This window comes from Schizosaccharomyces octosporus (genome assembly GCF_000150505.1).
Source record: "Schizosaccharomyces octosporus yFS286 unplaced genomic scaffold supercont6.1, whole genome shotgun sequence".
Classification (NCBI taxonomy): domain Eukaryota; kingdom Fungi; phylum Ascomycota; class Schizosaccharomycetes; order Schizosaccharomycetales; family Schizosaccharomycetaceae; genus Schizosaccharomyces; species Schizosaccharomyces octosporus.
The window spans coordinates 397,700-419,772 of NW_013185619.1; the positions used below are offsets into that span (position 1 = coordinate 397,700).

At 37.9% G+C, this 22,073-nt stretch overlaps 11 protein-coding genes and 2 non-coding genes across 13 annotated transcripts; 5 read left to right on the plus strand and 8 right to left on the minus strand.

Annotated features, from left to right (window-relative positions):
• Positions 1-12: 12 nt before the first annotated feature.
• SOCG_02800 (WRDR85 family WD repeat protein) lies at positions 13-1,892 on the minus strand. Its single transcript, XM_013161290.1, has 3 exons — positions 1,471-1,892; positions 1,377-1,424; positions 13-1,171 (listed from the first exon to the last, which is right to left on the minus strand). The coding sequence occupies exons 1-3, from the start codon at positions 1,674-1,676 to the stop codon at positions 400-402; spliced, it is 1,026 nt and encodes a 341-aa protein (XP_013016744.1). The 5' UTR covers positions 1,677-1,892; the 3' UTR covers positions 13-399.
• Positions 1,844-3,230, plus strand: SOCG_02801 (60S acidic ribosomal protein Rpp0). The gene is made up of 2 exons (XM_013161291.1): positions 1,844-2,732; positions 3,040-3,230. Exons 1-2 carry the CDS (start codon positions 1,947-1,949, stop codon positions 3,181-3,183), a joined length of 930 nt encoding a protein of 309 aa, XP_013016745.1. The 5' UTR covers positions 1,844-1,946; the 3' UTR covers positions 3,184-3,230.
• SOCG_02802 (tRNA (guanine-N7-)-methyltransferase subunit Trm82) lies at positions 3,113-5,128 on the minus strand. The gene is made up of 2 exons (XM_013161292.1): positions 4,038-5,128; positions 3,113-3,987 (listed from the first exon to the last, which is right to left on the minus strand). The coding sequence occupies exons 1-2, from the start codon at positions 4,673-4,675 to the stop codon at positions 3,423-3,425; spliced, it is 1,203 nt and encodes a 400-aa protein (XP_013016746.1). The 5' UTR covers positions 4,676-5,128; the 3' UTR covers positions 3,113-3,422.
• On the plus strand, positions 4,815-6,498 carry SOCG_02803 (rRNA processing protein). Its single transcript, XM_013161293.1, has 3 exons — positions 4,815-5,385; positions 5,497-5,586; positions 5,769-6,498. The coding sequence occupies exons 1-3, from the start codon at positions 5,298-5,300 to the stop codon at positions 6,356-6,358; spliced, it is 768 nt and encodes a 255-aa protein (XP_013016747.1). The 5' UTR covers positions 4,815-5,297; the 3' UTR covers positions 6,359-6,498.
• A 350-nt stretch (positions 6,499-6,848) lies between these two features.
• Positions 6,849-9,286, minus strand: SOCG_02804 (pyridoxine-pyridoxal-pyridoxamine kinase). Its single transcript, XM_013161294.1, has 4 exons — positions 8,890-9,286; positions 8,736-8,844; positions 8,271-8,577; positions 6,849-8,215 (listed from the first exon to the last, which is right to left on the minus strand). Exons 1-4 carry the CDS (start codon positions 8,929-8,931, stop codon positions 7,666-7,668), a joined length of 1,008 nt encoding a protein of 335 aa, XP_013016748.1. The 5' UTR covers positions 8,932-9,286; the 3' UTR covers positions 6,849-7,665.
• Positions 7,235-7,317, minus strand: SOCG_16098. Its single transcript has one exon. It is a non-coding gene; the product is annotated as a tRNA-Lys (tRNA).
• On the minus strand, positions 9,231-12,842 carry SOCG_02806 (lysine-tRNA ligase). The gene has a single exon (XM_013161296.1). The coding sequence runs from the start codon at positions 12,609-12,611 to the stop codon at positions 11,004-11,006; it is 1,608 nt and encodes a 535-aa protein (XP_013016750.1). The 5' UTR covers positions 12,612-12,842; the 3' UTR covers positions 9,231-11,003.
• On the plus strand, positions 9,816-12,667 carry SOCG_02805 (aprataxin). Its single transcript, XM_013161295.1, has 2 exons — positions 9,816-10,015; positions 10,213-12,667. The coding sequence occupies exons 1-2, from the start codon at positions 9,994-9,996 to the stop codon at positions 10,911-10,913; spliced, it is 723 nt and encodes a 240-aa protein (XP_013016749.1). The 5' UTR covers positions 9,816-9,993; the 3' UTR covers positions 10,914-12,667.
• A 121-nt stretch (positions 12,843-12,963) lies between the features above and the next one.
• Positions 12,964-14,561, minus strand: SOCG_02807 (DNA-directed RNA polymerase III complex subunit Rpc53). The gene has a single exon (XM_013161297.1). The coding sequence runs from the start codon at positions 14,185-14,187 to the stop codon at positions 13,186-13,188; it is 1,002 nt and encodes a 333-aa protein (XP_013016751.1). The 5' UTR covers positions 14,188-14,561; the 3' UTR covers positions 12,964-13,185.
• A 433-nt stretch (positions 14,562-14,994) lies between these two features.
• On the minus strand, positions 14,995-15,089 carry SOCG_16099. The gene has a single exon. It is a non-coding gene; the product is annotated as a tRNA-Ser (tRNA).
• A 305-nt stretch (positions 15,090-15,394) lies between these two features.
• On the plus strand, positions 15,395-16,901 carry SOCG_02808 (CCR4-Not complex CAF1 family ribonuclease subunit Caf1). Its single transcript, XM_013161298.1, has one exon. It carries the CDS (start codon positions 15,468-15,470, stop codon positions 16,458-16,460), a length of 993 nt encoding a protein of 330 aa, XP_013016752.1. The 5' UTR covers positions 15,395-15,467; the 3' UTR covers positions 16,461-16,901.
• A 253-nt stretch (positions 16,902-17,154) lies between these two features.
• SOCG_02809 (notchless-like protein) lies at positions 17,155-19,045 on the plus strand. Its single transcript, XM_013161299.1, has 4 exons — positions 17,155-17,395; positions 17,449-17,844; positions 17,902-18,198; positions 18,255-19,045. Exons 1-4 carry the CDS (start codon positions 17,192-17,194, stop codon positions 18,864-18,866), a joined length of 1,509 nt encoding a protein of 502 aa, XP_013016753.1. The 5' UTR covers positions 17,155-17,191; the 3' UTR covers positions 18,867-19,045.
• Positions 18,923-21,986, minus strand: SOCG_02810 (F-box protein Pof6). The gene is made up of 2 exons (XM_013161300.1): positions 19,487-21,986; positions 18,923-19,437 (listed from the first exon to the last, which is right to left on the minus strand). The coding sequence occupies exons 1-2, from the start codon at positions 21,856-21,858 to the stop codon at positions 19,167-19,169; spliced, it is 2,643 nt and encodes an 880-aa protein (XP_013016754.1). The 5' UTR covers positions 21,859-21,986; the 3' UTR covers positions 18,923-19,166.
• Between the last annotated feature and the right edge of the window lie 87 nt (positions 21,987-22,073).

Below are 22,073 nucleotides of genomic sequence, written 5' to 3' on the forward strand. Positions count from 1 at the left end.
AAAGTAAAGTATAGATTTTGGTACGAATAATGATTCAATTATAGAAAAACAAAAACGAAACAGGAAGACCAACTATGGGAGGGGGAATCAATCTTGATTGTTATCGGTAAAACGAATGTAAAGGTTATTGAATCAAACGAAGCTGACGGGGAATAGGTTGAGTAAAACAATCATAAGGGTAAAACGGACATCATAAGTATTTTCAACAGCTTATTTTTATTTTTTGTACAAATCCCATTATAGGAGGGATGGAATATAGGGTTAACACAAAATGACTTTTAAAGTTTTTCTTTTCTTTCTTTTGGTATCGACCAGTCCAGAGCATATATTTCCATAAAGGATAAAAGCGAAACCCAAACATAATAGATTAAAATGCAGCAAACGAGATTTCAACTCAGTTTAATTCATGAGACGGTTCATATCTTCCCAAAGACAAACACGTTTATCGTAAAACGAACACGTAGCAATCAAATTATCCTTACGTCGCCAATCACCTCCATAACACATGCTCTCATGATCATCAAAAACACCGCTAGTGGCATCGATGGAAGAAAAGTCACTAGCGATGCGAAGGACTTGGGCACCACGGTGCATCAAGACACCTAATACCTGATGATAATCATCGTTGGAGTACATGTGTTCTAACCGCCAGACACCACCGCCAAGATTAGCATCGGCAATAGGTCGACCAATCCGTCTGGTATCCAACGTATGCATAAGATCTCCATACTCTCCGGTAGCTATATATGAACCAAAGGTGGGACGAGAAAGGACAGAAACGACTCCTGATTGATGAGTTTTAATATCCTTCCACACACAAGAAGAAGGGATTCTTTGATCGTAACAATTTAATACTGCATCATCTCCACCAGAATACAGTAGGTTGTTGTCATCGCGAGAATAATGAACAGTCCAAGCTTCATAATGGTGCTCCTTCCACGTATTCTTAATGACTCCGGAAGGAATGTCAATGGTAATAACAATACCGTTCGAAAGCGAAACGGAGATGTCTTTTCCATCGTCCGAAAAATCTAACGCCAACATAAGCACGCTGGAATCGGCCACCTTAATGCCTCTTAAAAACATAAGTTCCGCACGAAATTGATGGCGATAAAAAGAAATGTGACCAGTTGAATGAGCCACTGCTAAAATAGAAGGATCATGAGGAGACCTATTCTATGTTAGACAACCCGAGGCATGAGAAGAATTTCAAACAAATTATCCACAACTCAACAACGCGACTAGCAACCGCCTAACAAACCTCTAACTAAGAGTAACATAAAGAAGTTTGAAGCGATTTAATACTTCTTTAACGTAAAGCTTTTCGATCAGGGGCAGCACATCGCTCTATCTGCGCGCTTTATATATTTACTTACCATTTAAAATCTAGAATAGCATCGCAGTGCATGACAAAGATCCGGTTTCTAGCATTGTTAGCATCCTTGCAACGGATATAACCTGTTTCCTTACAGTTTCCTCTCCTGAGTATCGTATAGAACGAGTTTTCCATGTCGCAATCTGGTCGTTTCATCCAACATGTAAGTGCCCACAACCAAAATATCGTCAAACACAGCGGAATACTTGCATACATCTGCCGGCCAATCCGTATAATCTGTAGCAAACCCTTTTATACCTTGATCCGCCATATTTGCCAATTTTGAAAATGTCAAGTGCATTTTGTCATTCAATTATGATGTGGACGGTATACTGTGCTATGACACGCTATAGGGGTTTACGCAGTCAAGTGGGACAAAAGAACATATAATTCGTTATATTCAAGTACGTATTACACTCTAGTTCGTAAATTGACTTCCCAAAGTACACGAAACTTGGACTGCGAATGGGAGCATCCAAAAACAGTCACAAATTTGTTATAGCAGGAGCAACAAAATTTGGCAGTTGCCTTTTCTTCATAAACCAACAAAACAAATCAAACACCACGAAAAATGGCTATCGGCAAGGAAAACAAGACTAAATACTTCGAGAAGCTCCACCAACTCTTCCAAAAGTACCACTCTGTCTTTGTTGTTAACATTGACAATGTTTCTTCTCAACAAATGCACACTGTCCGTAAGGACTTGCGTGGTTCTGCTGAGTTGATCATGGGTAAGAACACTATGATCCGTCGTGCTATGCGCGGTATCATCAATGAATTGCCCGAGCTCGAGCGTCTTATGCCTAACGTTCGTGGTAACGTTGGTTTCGTTTTCACCAACGGTGATTTGAAGGAAGTCCGTCAAGCCATTATTGCTAATGTCGTTGCCGCTCCTGCCCGTCCCAACGCTATTGCTCCTTTGGATGTTTTCCTTCCTGCCGGTAACACTGGTATGGAACCCGGTAAGACCTCTTTCTTCCAAGCCCTTGGTATCCCTACCAAGATTACTCGTGGTACCATTGAAATCACTAATGAAGTTCACTTGGTCGAGAAGGATACTAAGGTTGGTCCTTCCGAAGCCGTCTTGCTTAACATGTTGGACATCTCTCCCTTCACCTACGGTATGGATGTCATTCACGTCTATGACCAAGGTAACCTCTTCAACCCCGCCATCTTAGATGTTTCTGAGGACGATCTTGTTGCTCGTCTTTTGGATGCCGCCAAGGTTGTTGCTTCCATCTCTTTGGCTGCCAACTACCCTACCATCGTTTCTGCTTTGCACTCCATTGTCAACTCTTACAAGAACTTGGTTGGTGTCTCTTTGGCTACCGAATACACCTTCGAGGGTACTGAACAGGTATGTATATTATGTAAATTTCAAAAGTTAGTTTTTCCTGTTATAGAAACTTTCAATCGGTTTTTGGTGTCTGTTTTTTCTGGCTATTTCGGTAAGAGAAAGCATTCAAACTGTAAGCCGTTGATGGTTTTAATTCCAGGGAAAATGGTGCTGTTCTCTTGATGTTGATTGATGAGGCTTTATAACTCGCTATCTCTGTGAGCGCATGTTAAACACTCTAATTTTTTGCTGAAAATATCAAGTTGTGCCAATCTTTTGAAATTTTCATTGATTCTTCATTTATAACATCTACTAACTCAATCTTTAGGCCAAGGCTTTCCTTGCTGACCCCTCTGCTTTCGCTGCTGCTGCCCCTGCTGCTGCTCCCGCTGCTGAGGCTCCTGCTGCTGAGCAAAAGGCTGAAGAGCCTGAGGAGTCCGACGAGGACATGGGTTTCGGTCTCTTCGACTAAACTCCCTCTGGTAGTTAATAAATAGGATGGTTTCTTTTTTTCCAAAATTTACGTTGTTGTAATTTTGTAAGTGTTGTAATTAGCTATAATGTTTAGAAGAGGAAGCATTGGCACAAGTGGCTGTACTGATGTAGGCAAGTTTGGAGTTACAGTGTTTATGCTATGCTTAAGTAAATACATACGAATACTCAAAAACCGTTTCAACCATGTAATTCCCATTGCTTTCAAGTACTATCTTTTCAGTCCTTAGTATGTTGAGTGGACTCCGACTTCAAAAACTTTGAATGATTTTTCCTCATAGTATGTAGTTGGGCCAAAGGACAGAATACCGTTTCTGTCTTAATAAGTCCTTCCTTTTCGATGCGATCTAAAATAGGATTCTCGAGTTGCTGAACGGATCCTTCATTAGTAAAACCTACTTCCTGAAAGCATAGACCAAATGTAACACTTGAATCCAAAGAAGCAATGATGCGTTCCTCTGGTTTTTCTACGAGAATGGCATGAAGCACGGGACCTGCAAGAGGTAGAGCGGAATGATAAGTTAACCGTTTTTCGGAAGAAACTGCTGCAAAAATTAAACCGGCTACACCCTCACATGCAAAAGCTATCAAATTTTTTAAAGGAATAGGGATAATAGAAGAAATTACCATTGGCTTGTCAAACGACAAATAATTAGCAAAAGCCGAGCGGACATCAAAAGCATCCAAGCACTGGCAGGATTTTAAGTCCCATAAGAAAACATGGTTATCACCTCCTCCAGATATTAAAGTAGAACTATCGTATAATGATATACGAGAAACAAAACTAAATAGTGTTAGTATTGATATGACCAGCAAAAGTTGTATTATACTTACTCTTCATGACCCATGCAAAATCCGTCAATTATATAGGCTGAAGGATACCGAGAGATTCGAATATGCTCATCTCTGTCAGAAGTGACGATGATTTCTTGATCAGCTTTATGTGGGTCCTTTGTAAGGCAAAGTTGAGTTAAAATGGAAACATGTCCCATGACAGGCTCCAATTTTAAGTCCTTTTTTTCTTCTTGGTTTTCCGAGGACATGCTTTTGAACCATTCTTCATTTATACGGTAAACATCCCCAAATTTGTCTCCAAATATAAGATCACCAGAATCGTGAAACTTCATATCTGCGCATCGTTTAGGAATTGTCTTTTCGTAAAGCAAATGAACTTTAGCGGCCTCATCAACTTCCCATAGTCGTAAGCACTTATCTTCGCTTACAGCAGCTAGACGAGATTCATCTTTTGAAACAGCTACTTGACGAAATGCTTGGCCATAAGCTGCTGCCTCTTTATTTTTCTGCTTTAAGTCATCTTCGTAGCAAAACTCAAAGGTTTTTTCTCCCGTAGCCAAGGAAAAGCCTAATAGATACGGACCAGAACAGCAAACAAGTAATTGTTTTTCAGGAAGGTAGGAGATGAACTGGCAAGGATGGTTAAAAGGACCTGCCTTTGATGATGCTTCAGTCATCTCGTTTTTTTCTTTGGAATGAGTAGAATAAAAAAATAATTACTTTAGCCTAATTGCTATGTCACTTGTTGAAAAATCAATCCGAGTTCAACGAGATGTACTCTAAAACTTTCCTAAGCGCAATCTTTGGATTCCTTTAAAACAGTAATTTCCAGGATGTAAAAAGCAGCCGAAAACTATTTGTAAGTAATTTGAACAAAATTATTTTAGTATGCTTGGTTAGAGTGACAAAACTTGGGAGAAGTTTCAAAATTCACAAGACCTGTACGCTATTGACAACTTCTTTCGGTCAACCGTTAAGGATTCAAAATTTTAAATTTTGTTGACTTTTTTACCTCAAACAATTAGATTCGATGGTTGAGAACCTACGATTTTGAATTTAGAAAGGGTTGGTTGAGGGCATCATATTTGAAAACTTTTCTATGTGAAGCTACTCTCTGCCCATCCGGCTCTCAGTTTACCAAACGCTGGATTCCGCCATATTCTCGAGTTAATAAGAAAGTACTGTTGAAATTGCTTTCTCTTTTAAAAAAAATTTGAGCTAAGTCGCTCTTCTATTAAAAGTATAACCCGATAATTTATTCTGCTCAGTTGACGAGTAGTTTTATTGGTATCTGAAAAGATGAGACAAAAACGAGCAAAGACTTACAGAAAGTTGATGCATACGTATCAACTTGTTTTCGGTTTTCGTGAGCCGTATCAAGTTTTAGGTAAGCACTTTTCACATAACTCATATGTAGTTCTCGAAGCAGGTGTAGAGTATATTATATCTCTATTTTTTATTATATCTTACAAAGATGGAAAACTAACGATCACCCTAGTTGATTCTGATTTTATTTCGGATTTGACAAAATCAAAAATGGACATCACTGCTGCTATCAAGAGAACAGTACAAGGAGATATTAAACCAAGTACGTGTGACTAGTAGAAAAGTTGGAAAATGAAAAGCTTTTGTGGCATAAAACGCGTCCAACCTATAGCGAAAGTTGCAAAGAGAGGGAACACCCCGTATAGATATATTCTATATGCTTTTCATCTTATTCTACTTTGCAGATGAGAGTTGAAAGTATTTATGTATACTAATTGTGTCTAGTGATTACCCAGTGCTGCATACGCCAACTTTACAGTCGGTCACAGGAAGCAAAACAAGAAATCCAAATTGCGAAATCGTTTGAACGAAGACGTTGCGGCCATATTGATGAAGCAAAGTCACCTTTAGAATGCATGCAGAGCTGTATCAACGTCAACGGAAAGAACAAACACCGATATGTTGTTGCAACTCAAAATACTGAACTTCGTGATCACCTTCGCTCTGTACCTGGAGTACCACTTATTTATATGAAGCGTTCTGTAGTAGTTTTAGAACCTGCTTCCAGAGCTACAATGCTGGAAAAGCATGCCAAGGAATCTTCCCAGATGGGTGTGTCGAAAGAAGAAAAGCAAATTTTATCTGGCAAAAGACCAGTTAGTGAATCCGAAGGGGAAGAAACTGGTAATGAAGCCACTGAAAATACAGAGGAGCAACCGAAGAAGAAGAAGCGTAAAGGTCCTAAGGGACCCAATCCTTTGAGTGTTAGAAAGAAAAAGTCGGCATCACACCCTGCACCTCCTGAGGACTCTCCTCCGGTGAATATCATCGGAGCTGTGGGTCAACGCAAGAGACATCGTCGAAAGAGGCACTAGGGTGATGCTAATCAAAATTATAGATTCGGGTTATGTATATTCGTTTTATTTAGTATATTTTTAAGGTAATCTGGTACGGTATAAAAGAAAATTTTCAAGAGATGTTGTAGAGAAAGATCAAATCTCTTCCATAAATCCCAGTGAGAAGTGGATAGATCCCAAGGTAAAAGTAGTAAGAAATGTATTTGTCTATCATAAGAAATGATCGTAGCGACGATAGGTCGGCTGGTCAAAGTGCGTTTTATAGTAAACTAATGTTTTAAATATGTAATGTATAAATATAGAGAGTATAGATTGTGTTCTTGTTACGCCGTTATACCAAGTGCTATTTGGTGAGCTATTCATATATCATGTAAATAGTTATTGCTACCTGTTTATCGTCCATTTATTATTTCAATACGATGTGTCAAACCAATTTGAGATAGCCGACGGAAAAGGGACGTGTTCAGTGTATTGTTCGAGGTATTGAACGAGTATCTTTCAGAAACTTCTATGGGGCATGTATTTTATTCATCTATTGACTTGTTTAAACTAGATTATATATTCAAAACATAAGAAGGAATAAAGAACTCGGGTGATTGCCCGAAAAAAGCTATAGGAATTAGTTTATAAAAAGAATTTGAGCTTTATAGTTTTATTTTGGCAAAACTTGTCACCTTCAAGCTAGCGTGCTTGCTATTGAAGAGCTTGCGGCAGCAATGGTAGTTTGGTTCGAAGAATGTCTAACTTTATATCTTGCCAGTTTAATGGATGAAAACTGATGGACCATCGACATTTTCAAGCATCAGTTTGCCTTGTGAACCTGTGAAATATTAATTCACTTTTGTTTCTATTCTTGATAGACTAGAAAAATAAAAACGAAAGAGTAAAAAAGAACTCCCAAGGCGAGACTCGAACTCGCAACCTTCTGATAACCTTCATAAGAGTCAGACGCTCTAAACCGATTGAGCTACCCGGGACTTGCTTAAGCAGTGGTCACTAAAAATACTCACAAAGTTGTTATAGAGACTGAAATATACATCGAAGGTATCTTTGCTTGACAAAATATAGCATACTTATCGTGTTTCGTCCTTTAGGCGTATGTAATATAGAAGAGACAACTAACATGGAAAACACAAGTCTTACAAAGCAGTATAGCTTAGTATTTAATCACTAAAACGACTATAGCGATTGCTTTTATCGCATTTGATTCATACCCATGTACTAGACTGATATGAAAAACCAACTTAAGAACGATAATGAAAACCTTTATTTCTGTATTTTTATATTTTCATCAACATGTAGAGTTGCAATCATTGCCTTAGTTCTTATATGTTTCGTTCCAAACCATTCCACTTTTCAGGTGTATAGATATTTTCTTTCGAAAGCAGATCGTCCTTGGACTGGACCAGTCGAAGTTCGGAGGCATTGCTAAGTAAAAACATATCTTTTTCAATGCTGCTGTCAAGTTTTAGCCTTTGAAGCGTATGTTCTTTTGTTCTAATAAGCACAGAACGCATACAAGACAAAACTTGCCCGATCACTTCAGCGAAGAAGTCCGAATCTGAAACTTCATTCAATATATTTTTCGATGCTTTTTCTTTTTGTCGAAGTTCTTCATCCACATACTTTGCCAATGTCAGACCTGAAAACAAATCTCCTGTTCCTGTAAATATGCCGGAAAGAGAAGGATACGAGTACAAAAAGGAACGAATTTTACCTTCTTGGAGTGAATATCCCATACAATATATTGAATACGAATCACCCGCATCCTCAAAGGATGTGATTACTGCCTGTGGGACCTTGTATAAATCATAAATGCGCTTTAATCCGTACAACGCAGTAGACTTGTTCATGACAGAGACTCCTGTTAACAAACTATAATAAACTCAGTTAATGAAACAGTCGGACAAATTTGGTTCGTAATACCTACTTGACTTCAAAGGCATTTGGCGTTATTAAGAAGGCATGTGATAAAACATTTTTATATGTGTTTAGAACGTCTTCTTCTACATAAGTTTCTCCTTGGTCTCCCATAACAGGATCTGCTATCCATTTCACATGAGGATGTCGACTTTGATACTCGATTAGTAGCTTTGAAACTACTTCAAGGACCCCTTGATTTGGTATGAAGCCTGTCAAAATCGCATCATAAACAAAATCGTTTTTATCTAGCAAAGCTTCCAAGAGTTCTTGAACTTCTGATGGCTCGCATGCACGACCTCTCGTACTACCATAGCCTAGTATTAATTAGATAAAGAAATCACCAAGACCAAGCTTTAAAGGAGATGATTTAAAAGGCAATGATTGTATAAACGAAACTGATTCCGCTTTTCCTCAAAACGCCTTCGTTACCAAAGGAAAAAAATTGCATTTTCCTCATTGGAACAAAACATACCAAGATGGTTAGAGAAGTGAACAGTAGGTACAACATCCACTTCCCATTCATGCAATTGCAAGGGGAAGGTAGCAGCTCTATTTCCTACGTAGCCGTGGCAGACAGAAGACTAAATAAAGGCTTGTTAGTTGTAAAACTTTTTACAAAGACATACTTGGATTGACAGAACTCTTTTTGCAACTTCTGAAACCGACATTTGAAAGAAAAATCTTTAATATGCTCAATTATGTACTGAACATATGGATGTTTTAATTGTTACGAGAATAACCCTTCAATGATTAATACAAGGTGAGCAAAGGCAAGGGTACTTATCAGAAGCTTGTTGATTCTAGTTTTTTACACCCTATTAATCCTTATACTGCTATTTTCTCTCTTTTTTTTTATTTTTTGTTTTTACCTTTTTCATATTGAAAAACTGAAATGCGCCTTTGCTCAATTCATTGTTTTAGTATCATGCAGGCTGAAAATGCTCTAATTTGTTTTAACACTATTTACGCTGTATTAAGGAAAAGGCTTTAGAAAACAGATCGGGAGTATGTGTTGGAATACGAGCTTTTGAGATGAAGCTTGTCTTTTTAACCACAATTGAAACGGATATAGTCAAGCTTGATAAAGCTGAAATAATGTAAACAATATAAAAATACTATTTTTTCCAATTGGATTTTCTTCTATAGCAATGTTTCTTGTCCATTCACATAGAGACGGAGCATTTCATAAGAAATGGACATTGTTAAATCTGAATAATAAGACAGGGATTCAGAAAGCAGCAAAAAGAAAATAAGTGAAAACGACTACTGGATGGTATGGATTCCTGTACTTGTTTTAGTCTGTTTATATCTTGATCATGATTGAACATTTAATTCGGTATACAATTCCATGAGATCGGACAAAAGAATGGAAAGACTAGAGAAAAATGCAAATTCCCTGAATTAACCACACGGTGTTGGTCATTTTTTCATATGGAACCTCTTAATGTCACAAGTTTTGAATTGCTAGAAATTGAAATAAACTACATATGAGCAAGCGGTGTAATTTCTCAACGTTTGTATTTCAATGTTTAAAACAAAGAAACAAGGAAAGAGAAAAGTGAGCAACTGCTCTCATGGCGAAACCATTACATTTTTTCCTGCAATGTATTTGATCATTACCAACCCAACCAACTTTTTTTCAAGTTCGGTTTTTTTATGGAAACAAAATTAGGACTACCATTGTAATTGTAAAAAGAAAGCTTTAAAACTAAAATCTTTGTTACCGCTTAATGTCAAATTCTGCTGACGCATGTATGGGTTTGTCGAAGATTGGGATGACTAGAGGGTTCACAAAGAAGAATATCTAAGTATTTTAGATACTTGAATATATTTTGCATTACTCTACATCATCCCTTTCAACTTTTCAAATAATTGTAATTCGTTTTAGATCTTATATGGTTCTTGGAAAGTTGACCGTTGTTGAATTCATACTAACAGTTTTTTTCTAGTTAAACTCTTAATGAGCACTCATAGAAACACCACTCCTCTTGTTAAGAGGAAGCCTCAACGGCTTTCTTTTCGAGATAACTTGCGGGTATACATCGAACACCCTCAGGCCCACAATAATGTGTTATATTACGACGATGATTTCGTATTCATTAGGGATAAGTATCCAAAATCAAAAATGCATTTACTCTTGATGCCAAGAAACTCCTCGCTGACATTGGTTCACCCTCTGGAAATCCTAGCAAAGCACAGGTCGTTAATAGACCAGCTACGTTTTATGGTGTTCAACAAACTTTCGGATATAATTATGAAAGAAGCTAGGAATAGTCTTTTTTCAGATCCCGAGTTGTCATCAAAAGTTCCTTCAAGAACGCTTTGGGATTTTATCAAACTAGGATTCCATGCTGGGCCATCCATGAATAACCTTCATTTACACGTTATGACTCGGGATCATGTTTCTCCAAGTATAAAAAATAATGCACATTACATTTCATTTAATTCTCCATTTTTTGTTAACATTGACACCCCTGTCTCTCAGCTTCCGGTCCGGGGGTCGCTTTCCTACTTATTCCAGCAAGATGTACGCTGTTACCGTTGTCAAGAATCTTTTGGAAGGCAATTTTCCCGGCTAAAAGGCCATCTGTCAAAGGAGTTGGACGTATGGTTGCAGGAAATTTTGGAACGTGAAGCATTACATACTTGATGCTTTACTTTATTCACTCTTATGCTGAAAGTAATTATCTATTTATGTTTTTATTTATTATAAATTAAGGATGAATGAGAAGTCAATGAATCAGATATACCGCAAAGATCCAAACGGTAATACTTCGTTTATCCTTCTCTGTCCAGTAAAAAGCATTACTAAACGATCAACACCCATACCCCATCCAGTTGTTGGGGGAAGTCCATATTCTAACGCACGCACAAAGTCAGCATCTGGTATAGGTGCTTCTTGGTCACCTAGCTCAGTACGATCGTATTGCTGAGATTCAAACTTCTCCTTTTGAGATAACGGATTATTTTCTTCTTCGTAAGCATTGCAAATTTCACTTTTTCCTAAGTACAACTCAAAACGTTTTGAAACGAGATATTCTGTATCCCCGTATTTAATCTTCTCGGACTTTGCTAGAGGGGACATGATTTCTGGATGATGTACAATAAACGTAGGACCATCTGTAAGACGTTCTAAAACGCAGTGGTCAAACAGCTTATCCAGTAAATGTGACACAGTAGGTGTTTTTGGTTGTTTGATATTCCTTTGCCTAAAAATGTCTAATAAAAATCTCCGACACCCTTCGGAATTATCGATGACGCCTAAAGATTGATTAAGACTGTTTTCAAGAGATGGGATAAATTCAAGTGTTTGAAAAGAGTCGCTATCCAGAGAAACTCCAAGATGGGTTAACTGCAGACTTCCATGAACGTTCATGCAGATTTCTCCTAGCAATACTTTAGTCATGTCAATAAATGTTTTTAAGTTAGTAAATGCACAATAAGCCTCGCAGCTGGTGAATTCTGGATTATGAGTAGCGTCTAATCCTTCATTTCGAAAGTTCTTTCCTAGCTCAAAAATTCGGTGCATGCCTCCTATTACTAGTTGCTTCAGCCATAATTCAGGAGCGCATCGCAATGAAAGTGGTTGTCTGTGAGCATCATTTGTGATAAAGGGACGAGCCATGGCACCCCCAAAATGATGTGAAAGCAATGGAGTTTCTACCTCTGTAAAATCATTTTTTCGAAAAAAATTGCGAATGCAATCTATGATCTGAAATCGCCTTTTTAGTGCCAAAAGCGTATCTGGATTTGCAACTAAATCGACGTAACGCTGTTGAAATCTTTTTTCTTGGTTTAAAAGGTTGGTAGGCATCTGGTGAAGACAAGGAGACAGCATCGCTGGAATTTGTGTTGCATAGATTGATAATTCTCCTTTGCTTGTTTTCCCAATGAATCCGGTACACTGTATATAGTCTCCTCGACGAAACGCTTTTAGAATGTTGGAAAAAGGAATAGCCTCATTGGTACTATCAGTGACATTTCGTTTACTAATGGTCAACTGTAGCTTTGGCAAACCATCATTAATGTCTATGAAAACCAGTTTCGAACTCGCGTATCTTATGTTGCCAATTCTACCACAGACAGTATAAGACTCATCATGTTTTCGGTCGTCCGGCAACAGAAGATTATCCCAAGACCGCAGCCTTGATATTGGAGTAATTCCTTCAGTTTCTGAAATAGATGGATACACTGGCATTTTTAAACGTTCAAATACCTGCATTCGAGCATCCGGTTTTTCAGGCGAATCTGCCTTTTCGGAATATAACCTTTTCCATCTTAAACAACAAAAGCTAGCATTAAATCTTGTTGAAAAGCATTTTAGTATGTGAGCCCTTCGTAATAGCATTAGATTAACAAGAAGGAATAGAAATATATGGATTTAGAAGTGATATTCCTTCTCGAATTATGATTCTCAATGAATTTAAAGTATCATAAAAATCTCTTTTGTATATTTTACTAAAATGAAACAGCTTCTCTATGTGTATCAAAAAGTGTAATACTCTATTTCAACATGCTTTAGGTAAGGCCAGACAAGCATGGTCAATCAAAAAGGTACAGATGGAAAGATGAATAGAAATGTGCAGGGAAGATAAAACGAAAGATAAATTTAAATTATAGTATACTAGCAGTAAGTTCCTCTATTCTATAATTAAGATGACTCACTTTACAGAAATTACACTTCAATAGCAACTACTAAATCAGTTTGCTACCCTTTTTTCTATTGTACATTTCACATTAACAGCCTATAAAGATGTAGAATATACTAATCAATATAAAAGTAATTTCTTTTATGATGCATAATGTTAAGTCATCATGCTTCTTAAATTATCAAAACTCCTGTATCCAAAAATAAAGAACCCATTTTTCATTATTATACATTTCAGTGGCATTGAAAACAATCGCCTCTTGTAGTCTTCACTTTAAAAATTAGGACTGACAATCATTCTTCGCTGGAATGTACCAAGATTCCACATACGCTTAGACTCAAAATCGAGCGCAGCGACTTCTTGAAGAAATAGACAGTCTGAACCAGATTGCACTATAAAGTCGACATTACCCATATCCAAAACAGTTTTTCCGGATTGATGAACTCGCATAACACCTACTTGTCCAGCAGGAGGTTGAAAACCAGGAACAGGTAAAGAAGTTAAACCATCCTTGTAATTTGCCTTTTTCTTGGTTTCACCACTTTCTGACGGTTGAGGAGGCTTTTCCTGAGCATCCGGTTCTTCTTTCACTTGGGTGGCTTCTTCAGGCCAAACGGGATCAACGTCTGCTTGCCCAAGAAAATCAGGAAGCTTGTCAGGAAATTGAAGCAAAACAATTTGATCTTTAAAGTCGTTTTCTTCTTGCTGTGCCAAACCCAAATCTTGGGCAAGAGATTGTAAATCAAAGGCAAGCTTTTCTTGTTCCTCTTCCTCTTTATTCACGACAACAGCTTGAACAGCACTTTCAGCATGATGCTTTAAAACTTCATCTGCTGATTCTGGAAGTGTCCGATCTGAAATGACAGGAACAAGCAAATCGGTAGCTTCTAAGTCGATACTACCACCTTCTTGGCCAGACAACGTTCGAAGTTTCTGAATGTTCACCATGTCTCGAGAATGCCCATCTTCATCAACATCGCCAGCAGCAATAAGTTTTGACAATGTATCGTCTTTACTTTCAGATTTGACACCTGCCGCACTGGGTGGAGGAATGTATGCAGAACCTACTGGACGACTTCCTGAAGAAGAAGCGTTAGGACCGAGTGCAAAAGGACCGGAAGCGGTCATGTTAAGCTCTGGCCTAGGTCTTTGTTTTTTCCATTGCTGTTGGTTTTCAGTATTGTATTCAACCTTGACTCGACTATCGACTTCCTTCTCCTCCGTACTAGGGCCAGCTTTTCTTCGAGGAACAAACTTGGGCGTGAATTTTCTCATTATTGTAAATGCGAGTATAATATACTACACAACTTCTAGATTTCAATCAATGTAAGGAAATGCGATATGCACTAAACAGATTCCAAAAATAGCAAAAAGCTTCCTTCCTTCGAGCCTCTACCCCTAAATTTTTGTGTTTTTTCTTGTAAAAATAATGAAAAATTAATAAAGCCGAACAAATAGTTGAAGGTCTCTAAATTTAACCAAGCAAGCACCTTTTCAATGAATACGTTGGTTTTTTACTCTCAATTCTTGAGCATTATTTGTTTCCAATTCTCAATGCTCAATCAACTAGCGCGCTGTTCTTTTTATAATGTGTAAAGGATTCCTACTTTATGATGGCTTTTGGAAACTTTTTTCTTGTGTAAGTGTGGAGCATTTATTCCAAGTAGCAATGCTACTTCCAAGATCACCATGGTTTGTTTACAAACAGTGAAAAAAAATTAAATGAGACCTGAAGAGTACGCTATAAAACGTGCTTATTTTCTGTTGATTTTCAATCGCATTCTTCTTCTGTTATATTTTTTTTATCCCAAGTGGTATTGGTTTCATACATAATAGTAGAATGCATTGTCAGACAACAATATCAAACCTTTTTCTTGAACAATTCTAGTTTTCACCACAGAGAAAGACGTGCCCTAAAACTCAGTTATTAAGGAAAGATCTCAAATAGTCGTAGATGAAGTGTAAATTGGGAGTTGACAATTCACAGCGCGCAAACGGACCCTGAGATTTCAGCCATAAATCAAGTCAAAAAAGAAGTATAAGAACAGTACTGCAAAAATGAAGGAATAAAAAGTTTTTTGACGACAACGGCAGGATTCGAACCTGCGCTCCCAAAGGGAATCCGCTGGGCTACTTGATAGCAGGCGAACGCCTTAAAACCACTCGGCCACGTTGTCTTCGTTGAAAGCTGTATTTAATATATAGAATAAGTAGAATATATGACCAAGAAAAGTATTTAACATTCATGGACATCTACTGCATACGACCTTTTCATTTAACTTTCAAACAGTAAAAGATTTTTGAAAGATCAGAGTTTGGTTTCTAGCTAGATTAATATTACTTTAGTGAATAAACTTTTCTTGATGAACGTTTGTTTACTAAATAATGAACCACGATAGAAAGCGGTGCGGTGTCGTATGGTCCATTAAAGCAACACATGTTTATTTGTTACCCAAAGGTTCATTCTCAGTTTGGTGCGAAACACAACAGCAAGCAACAACCGAAATTCATAAAAGTCCAGGATTTGTCTATATCTTTATTAAATTTGGCAAAAAATGGATACTGGGAATGCATCATATCCTCCTTTAGGAATGAGCTCTGTGACATCGCAAATCGCACCAATTCGAGACGTGTGGGCAACGAATCTGGAACAAGAAATGACTTTGATCATGAACTTGGTTTCGCGTTACCCGGTAATCTCTATGGATACAGAGTTTCCAGGCGTTGTGGCCCGACCTTTAGGAATTTTCAAGAGTAGCGGTGATTATCATTACCAAACGTTACGAGCAAATGTAGACACTTTAAAAATCATTCAAATCGGATTGGCCATGAGCGACGAGGATGGAAATGTTCCTCCTGAAGCATTCACTTGGCAGTTCAACTTTCGATTTAATATTCAAGAAGATATGTACGCTCCAGAAAGTATTGAACTTCTTACGAAAAGCGGAATTGATTTTAAAAAGCACCAAGAGGCAGGAATTGAACCTGCTGACTTCGCTGAACTACTTATTGGAAGCGGTCTTGTCCTTCAGGAAGATATCACTTGGGTTACCTTTCACAGTGGGTACGACTTTGCATATTTGTTGAAAGCCATGACTCAGCTGTCTTTACCCAGTGAGTACGAAGAGTTCTACAAAATATTATGTATTTACTTCCCTAAAACATATGATATAAAATATATTATGAAGTCGCTTCTCAATAATTCAAAGGGTCTTCAGGATATTGCTGATGACTTGCAAATCAACCGTATAGGTCCTCAGCACCAGGCTGGCAGTGATGCTTTACTTACCTCTAGAATTTTCTTTGAGATTCGATCTCGGTATTTTGACGGCAATATCGACAGTCGGATGCAGAATCAACTCTATGGTTTAGGCTCTTCTGGTAGTTCTTTGTGGATGAATACCCCAAAGCCTCAGTTCCGTGATTTGCCAGGTGCCCAGCCTAGTCCTAAACCCACTACTCCAAATATCTCTTCTACCTTTGCCAATCCACCTGCTTCCGTTTCTCTCAGCAATTCTAATTTCCGCTTCCCTCCTCGAGTCATTTAGAATTCCGCTTCTTCTTTATCAACTTATTATTTTATCCTTCAACCCATGAGCTATTTAATTCTTTTGCTTTTTTTTGAACTTTAAAAAGTACATTGTATAGCGTTCCGTGTTCATGCTTTCTATTCCCTACCTTCTATTTTCGTCCTTATCTATTTTTTCCCCATACAACCTTACCGTTTCGCACTCCTTCTATATCCCTTTACCCGTCTCAAGTTTGGCTTTCTTGTCCCACTCCTTTTTCCCTCTTTGTTTACCGCGTGATACTTTGTAGATTAGGACATAGATCGTTTATCTTTTGTGAATATGAAAGGAGCAAGTGGTGCTCTACTTTGAAAAGCATATTCTATGAAGTAATTTTGTTTAATATCTGCTACTAATATAATCCTTATGGATTGACGTGTCCAAATAGACCTTGGCAATATATTCTTTTACCACAATCAATCTACCATAAGTTCGTACTATACTTTTCTTTCCTTTACTTACTGTATGTTTTTTTTTACTATACGCCCATACGCTTTCCCATCACAGGAAAATTATATGTACATAGGAAGACATCTCCTACCTCGTAATACCACGTTCGCGTAAAATGAGTTTAAAACTTTAGTTTTATCTTTCTCGTATTCTATACGTGGTTAAAATAAAGCTTCGTTTCTTTTTTATTCTGGTATATGAATTCTGTTAAAAATCTTGTTACCACAGCCAAATTTCTATTTGCTCAATAAGTCAGTAAAATGGCGACTTTACTGCCTCCCAAGAACAAAAAACAGAAAAAGGAAGAACAGAATCCTACACCTTTTGAAATTCCTGAGAAATTCCCACTCGTAAATATCCAATTTCGAGCCTCAGATGACAGCCATGAAGTCCCTTCTCTTTTGGTCCCTGGAAACAGTTCTGCTCGTCAGTTAGATATCCTTTTAAACCAATTGCTCGGTTCTGTATGTGAAAAGATTTTCTTTTAAGCTTCGTTACTAATTGTGTTTTTCTCTAGACTGAGGATCCTGTTCCTTACACGTTTGCATTAAAGCAGGGTGAAGATGCTGTGGAAATTCCCGATAATCTTTATACTACTGTGTTTCATAGCGGTCTTATGAAAACAGAAGATCATTTAACATTGCTGTATACCCCACAGGCAGTTTTTCGTGTTCGTGCCATCACTCGATGTGCAGCTTCAATGAACGGACATGATGGCACTATCATTTCAGCCCAATTTTCCCCAAGCACTAGCGCTCGTTTGGTTACAGGAAGTGGTGACTGCACTGCCAGATTATGGGATTGCGATACACAAACCCCTATCTCTACATTAAAGGGACATCAAAATTGGGTTTCTTGTATTGCATGGGCTCCCGATGCTTCAATTATTGCTACAGGAAGCATGGATAATACTGTATGTCTACTATCGTCTATCCAATCATCGTTTCCTACAAGTTTTCTAACATTATAGATCCGTTTATGGGAACCAAAGAAAGGTGCTCCCCTTGGCGATGCCCTTCGCCGTCATACCAAGCCTATCATGGCCCTTTCTTGGCAACCTCTTCACTTGAGTCCCGAGTCTGGTCCATATTTACTTGCCTCGGGCTCTAAAGATAACACTGTTCGTGTCTGGAATACCAAACTTAGGACTCTTGTATACACGCTTTCTGGTCATACTGCACCCATTACTTGTGTCAAATGGGGTGGTCAAAACTGGATTTATTCCGCTTCTTATGACAAAACCATTCGTATATGGGATGCCAAAGATGTAAGTAATCGAGTTGATTTTTTTTACTTGTTTAACAGTTTTATTAACGAATTTAGGGAAAATGTTTGCACATTTTAAAGGGACACGCGGCACGTGTCAATCATTTGTCTTTGTCCACTGAACACGTTTTGCGTTCTGGTGCATATGATCATACCGACTTCAAACCTAAAAACTTCCTCGAGGAACGCGAAAAAGCTAAAGAACGTTATGAGCTATGTGTAAAACAATCTGGAGAACGTCTTGTTTCAGCAAGTGATGATTTACAGCTAATGTTGTGGGATCCCTTTAAATCCACAAAAGCAGTTGCCAAAATGCATGGTCACCAAAAGGTAGTAAATTATGCATCATTTTCTCCTGATGGTCGTCATATTGCAACCGCTAGTTTTGACAGTTCAGTACGCTTGTGGGATGCCAAGACAGGAAAGTTTCTTGCTACACTACGTGGACATGTTGCTGCCGTGTATCAATGCGCTTGGTCTACGGATTCCAGATTGCTCGTAAGCTCTTCTCAAGATACAACCTTGAAAGTTTGGGATGTCCGTACGAAGAAGTTGAAGTGTGATTTGCCAGGCCATCTTGACCAAGTTTTTGCCGTAGATTGGTCGCCAGATGGACAACGCGTCGCCTCAGGAGGTGCCGACAAAGCCGTACGGATATGGACACACTAAAAGAATCTGAAAATTTCAGTTTAAAGTATCAATCTTTAATTTTACTTATTAGTTAAGGGGATTTTGGACATTTAGTTATTAAAAAGATAATGACAAGGGTTAATTATTAGTGGTACACTTCTTTAAATATCATAAAACTATGGATTAGCTATAAAATTGTGTACGCTGTTAAAAAGGGCTTAAATATTTCTTAAAATTTGAAATTATTATATAATGCATAGATATAGTACTTTAACATTTCATCAGTCTCATAAACAATCATCAGTGAAGCGCCCGCTATCAACAAGTCAAAAATGGAAATCACATAATACAGCAAGCCAAACCATGTATCACCTTGTCGACTTGATACTTTATGCTGAGCCAGTCAATTCGACAATGAATAAACTCGTAAACCTCTTCTGTATGGAATGCCGTAGAAAAACGAGAGTTGTCAGTGGCTAATTTCCCAATTTCTTCTGCATTTTTGCCATCAATAATGAATAGATGTGCAATTTCTTTAAGTGCTTTGAAATAAGGTAACAACGCACGCTGTTTTAAAGAAACCACAAATTCATTATATAGATTTAAATCACTTGTATTGTGTTAGTACATGTTATCATCAACAACAAAGAATGGCTTACCTTAAAAGCATCAATCCACCTTCAACAGTGAATTTGCGTTGCTTTATATAACGTGTCAATGAATTGAATAAACGCATTCCTATCTCTTTATAGAACAAATCCAATATCTCATGGTCTGTAGAGCCCACTAATAGCTTCATGTGAGTACGCAGAAATTGAGTAATACTTTTCGCTGCCGCCGAAGGTTCAACCATAGTGTTTGTAAGACCAATAGACTGAGGGGAGAAGTAATTAATTGGTGTCTTTGATTCTAGCAAGAAGTCGACATGCTCAATAATGACATCGATTCCTTTATGAAGACCAAGCGCAGCTCTTTCATCCAGGAGTTGTTCAAACTTTTTCTTTTCAGCTATAGCAGGATCAAACATATCATCCCTAACGCAGATTGAGCTCATTTCTTCATTATAAAATGTGTCCATCATTTGCTGAATCATATCACCGACGTTAATGAGCTCTAGGAACTTAACAATAGGCTCAGCAGTATTATTAGTAAAGTCTTTTTTGGGGTCGAGTAAAGACAAATGCTCGATAGCTCGGTCAAATCCGTGTCTAAGATGCCCTTGACCCAACTGCCTCAATAACTGGACAAAGAGGTCTTTCTGCAAAGCTTGGATATCTTCGTCTTGACTGCTTGAGATACCGAGAAAGATTTTGGATCGAGCAAGACTAATTTTACATAGGTGCACTATTTTTAAGGCAAGTTCTAAACTAAACATATTACTAATACCTTCTAGTTTTGAGTCCAAAACAGCAGCCTGGGCTGCCAGTTCTGTGGTCGGCAGTTGCGATAACTGATCTTGCGAAACATATACATTTGAAGGAACAAATCTCGAAGGATCCAAATTATCCAAACCATCGTACGCATCGGGTTCATTAGAAATCTGAACTGCCCGTTGAATATTTGCCTGCTCGTTATTTTCAGAAGGAAAAGAAAACAGAGAAACAGGAAGCAACATGACGTTCTTGAAAGTTTCCAAGAAATTATTTTTAGCAGTATTTTGACCAACATTCCTAAAGAAGAAAGACTCAGTAGCACCTTCCTTTTCTCGTATAGACAAGTCCCATTGATCGACCACAGATTGTGCAACAATCTTAAAGTTATGTAGCTCCTGGGAGATATATATATCGATTTGAGATTGGAAGATAGTGTCTACAATCAAGAAGCCATTAGGAATATCAAACAAACGTTTACTTAGGCGATAAAGGCCGGAAATAAAGATCAAATACAAATCAACTTCCTCATCGCCTATATGCTCAACGATTGAGGTGACATAGTTTTTAAAGGAGTTCCCTACAATTTCTCTTGCATATGGAATTTCAACGAGCTCGGGGACGGGAAAAGATGCTGAAGTAAAAGCATATTCCGACGTTAGTAACCTAATCGTATCATTGATCACATTTTCAAGGATCCCCCATTGAATTTGTGAACGTTCATTATCGGCGTTCACGGTAAAAAGACTGTATGGGTCAAATTGAAAGTATGACTGTAGATAATCTCTATGTTTTGATATGTATAATTGAACATATACATTTGGATCTGAAAAGTCATGTAGTACATGTGAAAACTGCGAAACAAGTTCCAAGTTTCGGGAATCGATACCGAGTGCTAATTCATCTAGACATGCTTGTTCAAACAAAACGGCCATATCTAGAATTGCATTCTGCATTGATGAGTCAAACCATCCATACGGTTTAGAGTTACCAAATCGAAGTAAAAGCTTTAAAACAACAGCTTGTTCCTCTGGCGTTTCAAAGGAAGAAAAAGCTATTGGATCTAATGTATTACTAGCATAGGCCAAATTTCGGTACATTGGAGCTAGTGTTCTCCAAACACGGATGTAATCTATTCGTGCCAATTCAATTCGGTGACTAACTTTATCAAACACATGTATTACATCTTCCCTCCCTTGCCGTGTGTAATACTGAACAGCTGATGGTAATGCTGTTTCATTTTCCGGCAATGTGCCAAGCAGAGAATGTGGTAGTGTTCCAATTGATCTCTCAGTAGCACCGTAACTAGAAATAGTTTCACTTTGTGAGCTCTTGGTCTTTTCACGATTACTTGACGCTCCTTCACTAGATATTGCTTCACTTCTTGATTCTAAGTAAAGTGATTTGGACAACGCAGTGTCCCACGCCCCCATCAGAAGCAGCTTTTTTATATATATGGTGTTTGAGCGACATAATTCATAAAATTTCTTGCATACTAAATGGCAATTGCATAAGTCTACGGTTCCAACAAGCGAGAAAATTCGCAAATAGATATTAATTGTTAGCTTCCCATACAGCGCCCCCGTTTGGTGATTTTGACGACTTAAAAGCTTTTTACGTATTCTCCTTGACGCATTTTCACGAGCCTCAGAACCCTTCATTCATGTATGTGCTACCGGTCAACATTTATGAATTTATACGTTTCATGGTATTTTGTTTGTATTTTGGAACGTTGCAGCTCCGTAACTGATATAAACAGACTTAGTACAGTTCATTATTCTTTTTCTAGTTATCACAGTGATTCTACAATGTCACCTTTAAACTCGATGTTGATTCATCGAAGGTCAGCAATACCATAAGATTAAAAAACTAGACT